Source organism: Schistocerca americana, chromosome 2, assembly GCF_021461395.2.
Source record: "Schistocerca americana isolate TAMUIC-IGC-003095 chromosome 2, iqSchAmer2.1, whole genome shotgun sequence".
In the NCBI taxonomy this organism is placed as follows: domain Eukaryota; kingdom Metazoa; phylum Arthropoda; class Insecta; order Orthoptera; family Acrididae; genus Schistocerca; species Schistocerca americana.
In genome coordinates, this window is record NC_060120.1 from 556,547,485 (window position 1) to 556,561,043 (window position 13,559).

Below are 13,559 nucleotides of genomic sequence, written 5' to 3' on the forward strand. Positions count from 1 at the left end.
ACAGGTTTGGACGACCTTGTTGCGATGATGACAGACGCCTCGGCCGCCAACTCACCGTGCGTTTGTTCACTGCCAGGTCTCCGTAAACATTTTGCAAGCACCTATGAATATTTGTGACCCTCCGGTTTCCCACCAAAAGAAACTTAGAGGAAGCACTCTACTTGGAACGCAACATTTCGAAGGCTATGTACCGCGTCGCAACTTCGTGAAACTACAGTGGCTAAAGGGGGAATATTCCACTATGGCCCACAACAAATTCCGCTTTGTTTTAAACGAAGCAAGCCGAGAAAAAGGTATGTTGCATTAATTATTGAAACGTCTAGGTACTTAGTAAATCCAATCGCATTTCCACTACTGGCCAATAAAATTGCTACACCACGAAGATGACGTCCTACAGACGAGAAATTTAACCGACAGGAAGAGGTTGGTGTGATATGCAAATGATTAGCTTTTCAGAGCATTCACACAAGGTTGACGCCGGTGGCGACACCTACAACGTGCTGACATGAGGAGAGTTTCCAACCGATTTCTCATACACAAACAGCAGTTGACCGGCGTTGCCTGGTGAAATGTTGTTCTGATGCCTCGTGTAAGGAGGAGAAATACGAACCATCACATTTCCGTCTTTGATAAAGGTCGGATTGTAGCCTATCGCGATTGTGGTTTATCATATCGCGACATTGCTGCTCGCGTTGTTCGAGATCCAATGACTGTTAGCAGAATATGGAATCGGTGGGTTCAGGAGGGTAATACGGAACGCCGTGCTGGATCCCAACGGCCTCGTATCACTAGCAGTCGAGATGACAGGCATCTTATCCGCATGGCTGTAACGGATCGCGAAGCCACGTCTCGATCCCTGAGTCAACAGATGGGGACGTTTGCAAGACAACAACCATCTGCACGAACAGTTCGACGACGTTTGGAGCAGCATGGACTATCAGCTCTGAGACTACGGCTGCGGTTACCCTGGACGCTGCATCACAGACAGGAGCGCCTACGATGGTGTACTCAACGACGAACCTGGTGCACGAATGGCAAAACGTCATTTTTCGGATGGATCCAGGTTCTGTTTACAGCATCATGAGGGTCGCATCCGTGTTTGGCGACATTGCGGTGAACGCACATTGGAAGCGTGTATTCGTCATCGCCATACTGGCGTATCACCCGGCGTGATGGTATGGGGTGCCATTGGTTACACGTCTCGGTCACCTCTTGTTCGCACTGACGGCACTTTGAACAGTGGAGTTACATTTCAGATGTGTTACGACCCTTCATTCGATCCCTGCGAAACCCTACATATCAGCAGGATAATGAACGACCGCATGTTGCAGGTCCTGTACTGGCCTTTCTGGATACAGAAAATGTTCTACTGCTGCCCTGGCCAGCACATTCTCCAGATCTCTCACCAGTTGAAAACGTCTGGTCAGTGGTGGCTGAGCAACTGACTCGTCACAATACGCCAGTCACTACTCTTGATGAACTGTGGTATCATGTTGAAGCTGCATGGGCAGCTGTACCTGTACGCGCCATCGAAGCTCTGTTTGATTCAATGCCCAGGCGTATCAAGGCCGTTATTACGGCCAGAGGTGGTTGTTCTGGGTATTGATTTCTCAGGATCTATGCACCCAAACTGCGTGAAAATGTAATCACATTTCAGTTCTAGTATAATATATTTGTCCAATGAATACCCGTTTATCATCTGCATTTCTTCTTGGTGTAGCAATTTTGATGGCCAGTAGTGTCCTGTTGAGTTTGGCGTCACTGTAGATGCGCGTGTGGACGCGGCTTAACATTTGCAGCGAGAAGATGAGAGTGCGCAGCTCGTGCTTCCTGCAGATAAGAAGGCTGGCCGAGGCAGCCTTCGGCCGGGCGCGCCTCGCCAGAAGACGCGCGCCATGTGGAGGAGGAGCAGCGCAGCCCCGGTGCTGGTGCTGGCGGCGTGGGCGGTGCTGCGTGCCGCGGCTGCTCAGCCGGGGGCGGGGGAGCAGCTGGTGCGGCGCAAGAGGATCGTCGGCGGAGACCCCGCCAGGCAGCCGCCCGCCGACGACCCGGCGGTCGTCATCTACCGCGGCGACGAGCAGGCCACGCTGCGGGGGGTGCGCGAGGGCCCCTACTACGCCTTCAGGGGCATCCGCTTCGCCGAGCCCCCCGTCGGCAGGTTGAGGCTTCAGGTGAGCAGCGACCTTTTGATCTGCTTCGCTGCCTCGCTGGCTTTGTGGTTAACAGACGAGCCTCGCTGTTTTCGAAGAGAAGTTTCACTTAGTCTACAATTTTTTGGAAATTTGTGGGGAGCCCTGTTTGTTGTAGAAGAGCATCCTTGCCTGTTTTATAACGCTATACGATATTACAGTACCCGTGCTGTTCTAACGTACTTTTCAATGTCTTTCAAGCATGCGTGAATGTCGGAAGGAGTAGGCCCTGCAGCGATCGACAGCCATATGAAATACGAGAATCGTATTCGCTTTTGCCAGTATTGCTAAACTTTGTCTGCATGCGTGCATGCCTGAAGGACTTTTAAAATTAAATCAGAATAATACAGACATTCCAGTATAGTATTTCATATCTAATATCTGCGCTTCGACTTTAATCGTACGTTTTTTCTGGCATCGAACTCACAGTATTTGTGCGAGTGTAGGAGGTAGACGAGAGGGGTGACCTATGGAAGTTTGGGTCTGTCTGGGGAGCGTGCTCGGGTGGTCGAGATGGTCAAGACGGCCGCTCGCGTCAAGCAGAAGTTCCGGTTTCGAGTCCTGGACCGTGCACAAATTTTCATTGTCATCAATGCACAGTGCAGCCAAAGTTCAGCAGTATTCGCAGGTGCGAATATGATTCTCGTATGTTGTACAAGGGGAAGTAAATTGAACGCCGAACACCTACCACAACAGGACCATGGAGTGGTTCCATCCAAAAGTAACTGGAACGTGCTTAATACATTGACCTCACTGGGAAACGAGGCGATCAATTGCTGTTTTATACAATGCAGTCGCCCGCTGACGCATCCACTCCTGCACTTTCTCGTCCAACTCAAACCTAAGTTCACGCATGTCTTTCTCCAGGTCACCACAGATGTGAAAATCAAACGGTGAAAGATCGGGGCTATGCCTAGAATGTTGCATTGTTTCCCAACCAAAGCGTAGCCTTCTTCCTATTGGTAGTGTGGGGGCGGGCGTTATCGTGCTGTAGGATGATTCCGTCCGACAGCATTCCGACAGCCTGAGTTAATGCAAAGCCAACAGTGGAAACATTCCACACCTACTTCGCGAAAGAAATCCAAAGTTGTTCACACAAATTTCGTTAAGGTCTTGGTGACCTCCTCCGCTGGCCGCAGGGTCACTCCGCTATCGCGGAACCAGAATCAGTGTGCAGCACTGTGAAGACAATCTGCAGAAATTGCGACACCTCATGAAGTCCAAACGCCGAGGAATGCTCTTGGACGGAATCATTCTGTGCACGATAACACCCGCCCCACTGTGGCAATCGGACAAGGGCTACACTTCAGTAAGATGGCTGTGAAACACTGCAACGTCCTCCGTTCAGGCCGGATCTTTCACCGTGTGTTTTCCACATCTTTGGCGACCTGGAATATGCGTAGTCGTCGGTTTGAGTCGGACGAGGAAGTGCAAGAGTGGGTGCTATTAGGGATCCGTCAGCGGCCGACCTCGTTCTACGAAACAGGAATTGACCGTCTCGTCTCCTAGTGGGATAAATGTCTTAATGCGTGTGGTGATTACTTTTCAATGAAGCCATTCCGTGGCCCCACAGTGACGGGTTTTTACTTGACTGCCTCTCATAGAGGACAAGATGATTAGTGTTAGAGGGCAAATTTCGTTAGCTTCATAAAATGAGTATGTTCGTTTCAGAGGTTGAGTCTTGTTTGTTTTTGAAGACGAGACTTGTTTGTTTCACAAAAGCGACTTGGTTACGCGGTGGTTTAGGGGAAGTCAAGACAAACTCGTGGTCTATCGAGATAGGAAACAACCTCAAATTGGTCTACAAAAGCCACTGAAACTACAGCGCAAACGCTGCTCGCGAGATACAAGTATTTAATATTTTCTCCCTTTCCTATTCTACTGGCTGTCGTTAACGTTTGTAAGTTAACCTTCCCAGTGAGGATAATCAAAGGAAGAGACTTTTGAACAAGCTATGCAAAAACTCATCACTTTTTCAATTCGATCTGAACTTATCCCTCACAAGCATTGTTATCTTGTAGTAAGGACAGATTGCAGCCGAAATCTCGTGCGGTGCACTTGCGCTATAGTTTCAGCGGCTTTTGTATGCCAATTTAAGATTGGTTCCTGGCGTGGTAGATCACAACTGTCTTGTGTCAAATTGTTAATCATCACTTCCCCTACACCACAGTAGTATACGTTGTAAGTGAACAGTGATCGTTTACACCCCGTTATTTGCTTCAGGAGAAGAGTTCTGTTTCTTTCAGAAGCGGTAACGTGGTTGTGTTCTAAAAACAAGTCTCGTTTATTTGAGTTTTTCGATGAGGAGTCGTGGTCGTTATGTTACGTTGAAGAGATATATTACCCGCTACGTTTTAATAAAACATTTATATAGAAAGACAATGAAAATGGTGCAGTATCAGACTACAGATATAAAGGTCTCAGGTTCGATCCCAAATCATTCATTCGATATTTATCTGTCATATATAACTTATATAAAAAATAAAAGCAAAAACAAACGAAAATGGTACAGTGCAGACTGTGGATCGGAAGGTTTCGAATTCGATCACTGGTTAGTGTTATGAATTTATCTGTCATTTATTAAGTCTTTCACCTCTGGAAATGTTTGCTAGCGTGTTGGACCGTACTTTAGAGTCCACGTTAAACTGTACGTCCCCCCATAGCTGTCTGGAAAGGTTATGTCAGTTCAAAGGTCGGAGGAAGGCAATGACATACCACTTTCAATAACTGGTGTTCAAACCATTAGGGCTCGTGACAGCTTTACCTTTTACCAGACTAACATCAACATACCAAAATATGTTTGAGACGTACGATGATGGTTCAGGAAGATAAGCCTGCCTCTGCTACTTATTATCTCTACATAACTTTATTGTTAAAATTTAAACAATATTCTACATAAAACACGTCGGTGCAGTCAGGTCACCTGCAGGGAGTATGCCGACAATGTAGGTGTTACGAGAACAAGACAAAAAGACTCTACATAACAGTTTTCTAATTTAGCACAAAATTTCCAGCGACATCGTTTTTAAACACGGCCACTCTTCTATTTAAGCAACTGGTGCATCGTTGCTCAAGCTTTCCAGTACGCACAGAACCTTTCCGTTGAGCGGCAAGCCACGTATGCGCTATCTCCTTCGTGTCACCAGAAGTGAATCGACGGCCTCTTAAACCATTTTTAAGTCGACCAAATAGATCGAAATCCGACGGGACGAGGTCAGAACTGTGTCCAGCGTGCTCGAACAACTCCAAATACATATTCTGAAATGTCTAGACAGTGTGGGCTGCAACATGTGGACGTGCTTTATCTTGCAAAAAAAAGTAACGGAGTTTGACAAAAGACTTCATAGTTTGTCTCAAATTGCTGGCTTCAGCAAAGCATATAACTGTAACATCGACTGTTTGCTGTTGACTTGTTTTCCGGGAATGATCCAAAATTGGCCCTTGTGTGAACTTAACTACTGTGGGGACCCCCTATCCTGCAGAGAGCTGACTCTTGAATTTCTTTTTCGCTGGAGATCATGGGGGTTTCTATTCCATGCTACTGTATTTGATCTTCGGTTCAAAGTGATTAACCCATGTTTCACCTGCAGTGATGATTCATTTTAGAATCATTTCACCTACATTAACATTATGGTCCACGAGCTGCAGACAGATTGCCATACGACTGCACTTGTTGGGTTCTTGGAGTTGCTTTGGGATATATTTTGCACAGATTACGAAATTTGAGCCTTTTGTGGAAGATGTCAAATGCGAAACTATGACTAATGCGCATGTGGTTTGCCATTTCCTTAACAGTCACTCATCAGTTATTCAAAATCTACATCACCACTCTGCAATTCACATCCAAGTGCTTGGCAGAGGGCTCACAGAACCACTTTCATACTACTGGTCAACTGATCCACTTTTGAGTAGCTAGTCGGAAAAATGAACGCCTAAATCTTTCTGTAATAGCTCCAAATTCTCTTATTTTATTAAGATGGTCGTTCCTACCTACCTGGTGGGGTTCAACTAAATATTTTAGCTTTCTGACCAGAAAGTGATGACTGAAATTTCCTGAAAATATCTCGCCGCAACAAAAAACGTCTTTGTTGTAATGATTGCCACTCCAACTCGCCTATTACTCCACCTCCTGTTTCAGCATAATACATAGCGAGCTACTCTTCTTTGAATTTTGTTGATGTTCTCCCTCAATCCTGTCTCATAAGGATCCCAGAAGAGGACGAACAACTTTAGTGTAGGTGATCTCTTTAGAAGATTTGTTGCATCTTCTAAGTGATCTGTCAATAAAACGCATTATTTGATTCGCCCTCCTCACGACGCTTCCAATGTGAACGTTCCGATTTAATTGTTATTAATTGTAATCCCTAGATGTTTAGATTGAATATAAAAATTTAAATTTGAATTATTTATCAAGTAACCAAAATTTAACGGATTCTTTTTAGTATGTTCGTGGAGGACCTCGCATTTACTATTGCTCACTTTTGGCACCATACAGACATCTTACCTAAATCATTTCGTAATTCATACTGGTGTTCTGAAAACTTTGCTAGGTGGAAAGTACATCATGTGCAAACAATCTAAGATGGCTGTTCAAATTGTCTCCCAAATCGTTTGTATACACTACTGGCCATTAAAATTGCTACACCAAGAAGAAATGCAGATGATAAACGGATATTCATTGGACAAATATATTATAGTAGAACTGACATGTAATTACATTTTCACGCAATTTGGGTGCATAGATCCTGTGAAATCAGTACCCAGAACAACCACCTCTGGCCGTAATAACGGCCTTGATACGCCTGGGCATTGAGTCAAACAGACCTTGGATGGTGTGTACAGGTAGCAGCTTCAGCTTCAACACGATACTACAGTTCATCAAGAGTAGTAACTGGCGTATTGTGACGAGCCAGTTGCTCCGCCACCATTGACCAGACGTGTCAGTTGGTGAGAGATCTGGAGAATGTGCTGGCCAGGGCAGCAGTAGAATATTTCCTGTATCCAGAAAGACCCGAACAGGACCTGCAACATGCGATCGTGCATTATCCTGCTGAAATTTAGGGTTCCGCAAGGATCGAATGAAGGGTAGTGCCACTGGTCGTAACACATCTGAAATGTAACGTCCACTTTTCAAAGTGCCGTCAATGCGAACAAGAGGTGACCGAGACGTGTAACCAATGGCACCCCATACCATCACGCCGGGTGATACGTCAGTATGGCGATGACGAATACACGCTTCCAGTGTGCATTCACCGCGATACCGCCAAACACGGATGCGACCATCATGATGCTGTAAACAGGACCTGGATCATTCGAAAAAATGACGTTTTGGGATTCGTGCACCCAGGTTCGTCGTTGAGTACACCATCGTAGGCGCTCCTGTCTGTGATGCAGCGTCAAGGGTAACAGCAGTCATAGTCTCCGAGCTGATAGTCCATGCAGCTGCAAACGTCGTCGAACTGTTCGTGCAGATGGTTGTTGTCTTGCAAACGTCCCCATCTGTTGACTCAGGGATCGAGACGTGACTTCGCGATCCGTTACAGCCATGCGGATAAGATGCCAGTCATCTCGACTGCTGGTGATACGAGGCCGTTGGGATCCAGCACGGCGTTCCGTATTACCCTCCTGAACCCACCGATTCCATATTCTGCTAACAGTCATTGGATCTCGAACAACGCGAGCAGCAATGTCGCGATACGATAAACCGCAATCGCGATAGGCTACAATCCGACCTTTATCAAAGTTGGAAACGTGATGGTACGCATTTCTCCTCCTTACACGAGGCATCAGAACAACGTTTCACCAGGCAACGCCGGTCAACTGCTGTTTGTGTATGAGAAATCGGTTGGAAACTCTCCTCATGTCAGCACGTTGAAGGTGTCGCCACCGGCGCCAACCTAGTGTGAATGCTCTGAAAAGCTAATCATTTGCATATCACAGCAACTTCTTCCTGTCGGTTAAATTTCGCGTCTGTAGCACGTCAGCTTGGTGGTGTAGCAGTTTTAATGGCCAGTAGTGTACGAGGGACGTTCAATAAGTAATGCAACGTATTTCTTTTTCTCGGCCGATTTCGGTTGAAAAAAATGTGGGATTTGTTGTGGGATATTGTGGAATATTCCCGCTTCTGCCCCTATAGTTGCATGAAGTTCCATAGGTGGCGGCGCTGTACTTAGACCTCAAAACGGCGTGTGTAGCGGAGGTTCGTTCGAAGCAGAGAGCTTTCATTGAGTTTCCTTTCGTGGAAATCCAGAGCATCGCCATTAATGAGCAGCATTGCAGGTGGTGTTTTCTAACAAGATAACGGTCGCCCATTTACCGCCGTTGTAACCCATCATGCTGTACAGAGTGACGACATGGTGCCTTGGCCTGCTCGATCACCAGATCAGTCTCCAACCGAGCACGTATGAGAGATCATCGGACGACAACGCCAGCGTCATCCGTAAACAGCATTAACCGTCCCTGTAGTGACCAACCAACTTCAGCAGGCGTGGAACTCCATCCCACAAACCGACATCCTCCACTTGTACAAATAATGCATGCACGTTTGCATGCTTGCATACAACATTCTGTCGGTTACACCGATTTTTGACGTACCAACATTTAACATTTGCAGTGGCTTATCTCGCTCTTGCATTAACTTGCGGTTTTGCAATGTTAATCACTTAAATATGTTACCTAGGCAAATGTATTCCCGAAATTTCATTACTCTACATTAAAATATTTTGGTGTTGCCATTTTTTTTTTTACACAACCTGGGGCAGGAGACTAGCCTTTGTTAGTGACTTAAATCACTTGACTACACCGAGGATATGGACTTCTAAGTTGCTCGAGTTGGCAGCTGTTCTCGATTTGAATTTTGGAAAATTTTCTGCATCTTTTCTTGGTGAAGGAATTTAGAAAACCCATTTTGTGTAACTAGCTTTAGCAGCGTTGCCATCGGTAACATTACCATCGCTAACGCGGAGAAGGTGCTTGAACGTATCTTGCCATTGGTGTACTTTAAATACGACCAGAATCTCTTTACATATCTTCCACATTTGGAGACAGAGTTTCATTGTGGAAACTTTTAAAACCATCTTGCATTGAAGCCCGCACTAAGTTTCGAACTTCTGTAAAACATTCCTAATATTGGAGATTTTGTGTTCTTTTAATCTGGCATGCTGTTTTCGTTGCTTCTGTCACAGTGTCCTGACCTATTTTTATACCATGGGGGATGTGCTAGGTACGTCTTTTGTTAATTTGCTTGGTATGATTCTTTCCGTTGCCGTCAATATAATTTCTTTGAATGTAAGCTACATCTGATCTACGGTTACAAAAGTTTGGCAGGAATGGAGACTGTTTCTTAGGTAGCCATTAAGCGAATCTTTACCTTTTTTTTTTAAACAGATAGATTCTGCATTTCTTTTTGATGGATTTGGGTGTTACGGTATTCAGTCTTGGTACCAAGATTTAGTGGTCACTAATCCTTGTATCTGTTATGAAGCTTTCCATTTGCTCAGGATTGTTTGTTGCCAAAACGTTAAATATGTTATCGCAACCATTTACACTTCATATGAACTCCTGAATTAACTACTCAAAATAATACGTTTAGTACAATTTCGGGCAATGTTTTATGCCTACCAGCAATGTTAAGAATATCGTATTTTCATCAACATTTCGAAAGTAGATTGGAGCTCCTCCAACTACAACTGTAAGATTCGGGTACCTATTCGAAATTAGACTTAAATATTCCTGGCACCCTTCAGCAACTATATTATCTTAGTCTGGGGGTTGTTAAAAGGTACCAATTATTAACTAATTCCAGTCGTCGAGTATAACCTGTACCCACACTTGGCCTGCCGTCACTGATATTGCCGACTCCGAACAAAGACTTCGCAAACCCCAGGCATTTGGGTCAAAGTGAATAATTTTTTTCGGACACATACAGCCTGTCGACAAGAAGTTGGCCAGTTGTCACTGATAAGCAGCCATGATATAAATCACACTTGACTGTAACAGGGATTAATGAAAGGACGGTATAGAGACATTCACGTTCAAATGTCGATTTTATTTGTAGTAATGAATATAAAATTGTTTTCAATATGAAAATATTGTGTATATGAGAGCGTCTAAATGTGCTTGCCGCTGCTTTTTTATATATTAACGAACCGAGCTACCCACGTATTAGTCCTTATATAGTGTATTTTAACTAGCATGTATTACAATCTATTTATCTCCAATCAGTCGAATTTCTCCAGATATGAAAAAGGTTTGGGTTTAACCTGGCCAGTTGTAACACCTCACATCCTCTCTCCTCCTCCCCATAGGATGCCCCAAGACACCCTCAAAACTAGGACAAATCCGGGGAGAACCGAACGTATGGCATACTATCTACTTCAGTTTAGGCCGGCCGAAGTGGCCGTGCGGTTAAAGGCGCTGCAGTCTGGAACCGCAAGACCGCTACGGTCGCAGGTTCGAATCCTGCCTCGGGCATGGATGTTTGTGATGTCCTTAGGTTAGTTAGGTTTAACTAGTTCTAAGTTCTAGGGGACTAATGACCTCAGCAGTTGAGTCCCATAGTGCTCAGAGCCATTTTTTACTTCAGTTTAACTAGAACATAAACTGCTTCTAATAGCAACAAACACGCCACTACCAACAATTTGATCTCTCCTTTCTGAACATCGTTAGGTCCTTGGTAAAAACTCTGACTGATCTTATCACTAGTTTTAGTCAGCTTTCAGTGCCTGTAACGATTTCTGCTTCAGTGCTCTCTATGAACACTTGGAGTTCCAGTTCTTTCTAAACACAGCAACGACAGTTTACAACTATAATACCAGTGTTTCCTAATTCTAGTCTAGTCCTCTGTTTGAGATGCACCCTTTGAGACTGAACTGTAGTTCTTACACTTCTGCATCACTATGGATGCGACTGGACATCCTGCTCTTTTCTCCTAGTTCATGCTTGTTTGGCTGATTTTGAATTATTCAATCCATTGGCAAACACTGCTTAAACATTACCCCCTCCCATATATGTGGTAAAAGACTCCTGTGGGCTTCATCCCTGGTACACCTTCAGACTATAGTATCCACCTGGGACTAAACTGCTCCGCATACCAGGCCTGTATTGTAGGATGATGCCTCTGCTGGTGGACGTGCATATGCAACTCACGTCAACATACCATAACTCACTGAGCTGTTTTTAAGCCCAGCCTCATACAGCTCAGGCTGTTTGCGTTGTAGCTCCATACAGTAGCCACAGGAGGCGCCAACCTCACAATAGAGAGCACTGTAGTCTTGACATCATTATACAGGGTGATTCAAAAAGAATACCACAACTTTAGGAATTTAAAACTCTGCAACGACAAAAGGCAGAGCTAAGCATTATCTGTCGGCGAATTAAGGGAGCTATAAAGTTTCATTTAGTTGTACATTTGTTCGCTTGAGGCGCTGTTGACTAGGCGTCAGCGTCAGTTGATGCTAAGATGGCGACCGCTCAACAGAAAGCTTTTTGTGTTATTGAGTACGGCAGAAGTGAATCGACGGCAGTTGTTCAGCGTGCATTTCGAATGAAGTATGGTGTTAAACCTCCTGATAGATGGTGTATTAAACGTTGGTATAAACAGTTTACAGAGAATGGGTGTTTGTGCAAAGGGAAAAGTTCTGGACGGCCGAGAACGAGTGATGAAAATGTAGCACGCATCCAGCAAGCATTTGTTCGCAGCCCAGGAAAATCAACTCACAGAGCTAGCAGAGAGCTGCAAATTCCACAATCAACTGTATGGAGAGTCCTACGAAAAAGGTTAGTTATGAAACCTGAACGTCAACTACCCGAGGCGATGGATCGGCCGCCAGGCAGCCCGTGACAGAGCACTTCATCACTGGCCTCCAAGAAGCCCTGATCTTACCCCCTGCGATTTTTTCTTATGGAGGTATGTTATGGATATGGTGTTTCGGCCACCTCTCCCAGCCACCATTGATGATTTGAAACGAGAAATAACAGCAGCTATCCAAACTGTTACGCCTGATATGCTACAGAGAGTGTGGAACGAGTTGGAGTATCGGGTTGATATTGCTCGAGTGTCTGGAGGGGGCCATATTGAACATCTCTGAACTTGTTTTTGAGTGAAAAAAAACCATTTTAAATACTCTTTGTAATGATGTATAACAGAAGGTTATATTATGTTTCTTTCATTAAATACACATTTTTAAAGTTGTGGTATTCTTTTTGAATCACCCTGTATTATGCAACATCACACGCCCATTCAGCGTCACACTGGTATCACTCCACTGGAGAGTATTTAGGCTGCCACCAGACCACACTGGAACTAGTACACACTCCAAGCGTTACATTCACTAATAGCCCACTGATTGGATTCGTCACCCTCGTCATGAGCACCTGTCGCACTCCCAGGTGCCACTCCTCACCAAACATCATCCCATCGGCGGCTGCTGTCATTGAGCCATCGCCTCCGACATCTGCCAGTGCCTACGTCCTGGAAATATCTTCGTCCCATCGGCAGCTATTGACGTCGAGCCACTGCCTCCAACATCCACCGACACCTCAGAAGCCTAAGCAGCGTTGTCTCACAGGCAGCTGTCATCACTGAGTCATTCACCTCCAACACCAGCCAATGTCTGATGTCCCAGAAGTACCGTCACCCTCAAGGACATACTCCTGGTTTGGGTCCTACTGTCGACCACCCTCTGCATTCTTCTACTCTGTCGCCCACTATGACTCATGTAGGCCACAATCCCCTAAACGTCTAGAAGTAACATTTCTATCTGTACTTTAGTAGTGTGGTCATTCGTATACAAACACTGTATTTGAATTCTGTTCTTACTTCGTGTCACTTGTACATTTCATTGGTAGCCCGCAGCACCTCTTGGCCATGGAGGGGCATTTTTAAAAAAAAAAAAAAAAAAAAAAAAAAAAAAAAAAAAAAAAAAAAAAAAAAAAAAAAAAAAAAAGAGGTTACAGAACGTTTTTCCCGATTGGTGCAAGTGTGCAAGTGGAGAGTGGCACAGCCATATTGGCTTCGCAAGAACACGAAACCAACTTATGTAACAATCCTGAAATCTACCAAAGTCAAGGGAGTTGTGCCATCTGTTGGCTGTGAGTACACTAAACTGTACTGCCAATCTAAAGCCAGTTACGATAAAAGTAAAGACACTTATTCAATTACCCTTGTATAATCACGGAGGTAGATCAAATAAAAAAAGAAAGAGATCGCTGAACAAAACAATAACAGTGTTTCCGGATGTCAACATGGCTTCAGATCACAGCACTCAACTGAAACAGTAGCTTTCAACTTGACAAAAATCTCTGGGTTATTCTTAGCCCTAACAAACACATTCGATGTAATTTATCATTCTGTGCTCCTGACAAATCTCG

General features: G+C 44.8%; 1 protein-coding gene across 1 annotated transcript in view; it reads left to right on the forward strand.

The window, feature by feature from the left end:
• Positions 1-1,892: 1,892 nt before the first annotated feature.
• The window catches only part of LOC124594821 (pyrethroid hydrolase Ces2a), a 184,287-nt gene continuing 172,620 nt past the window's right edge, over positions 1,893-13,559 (forward strand). Inside the window, exon 1 of the mRNA XM_047133265.1 lies at positions 1,893-2,171. Within this exon, the coding sequence (XP_046989221.1) occupies positions 1,896-2,171 (276 nt within the window). The 5' untranslated portion in view covers positions 1,893-1,895. The remainder of the gene's footprint in view (positions 2,172-13,559) is intronic.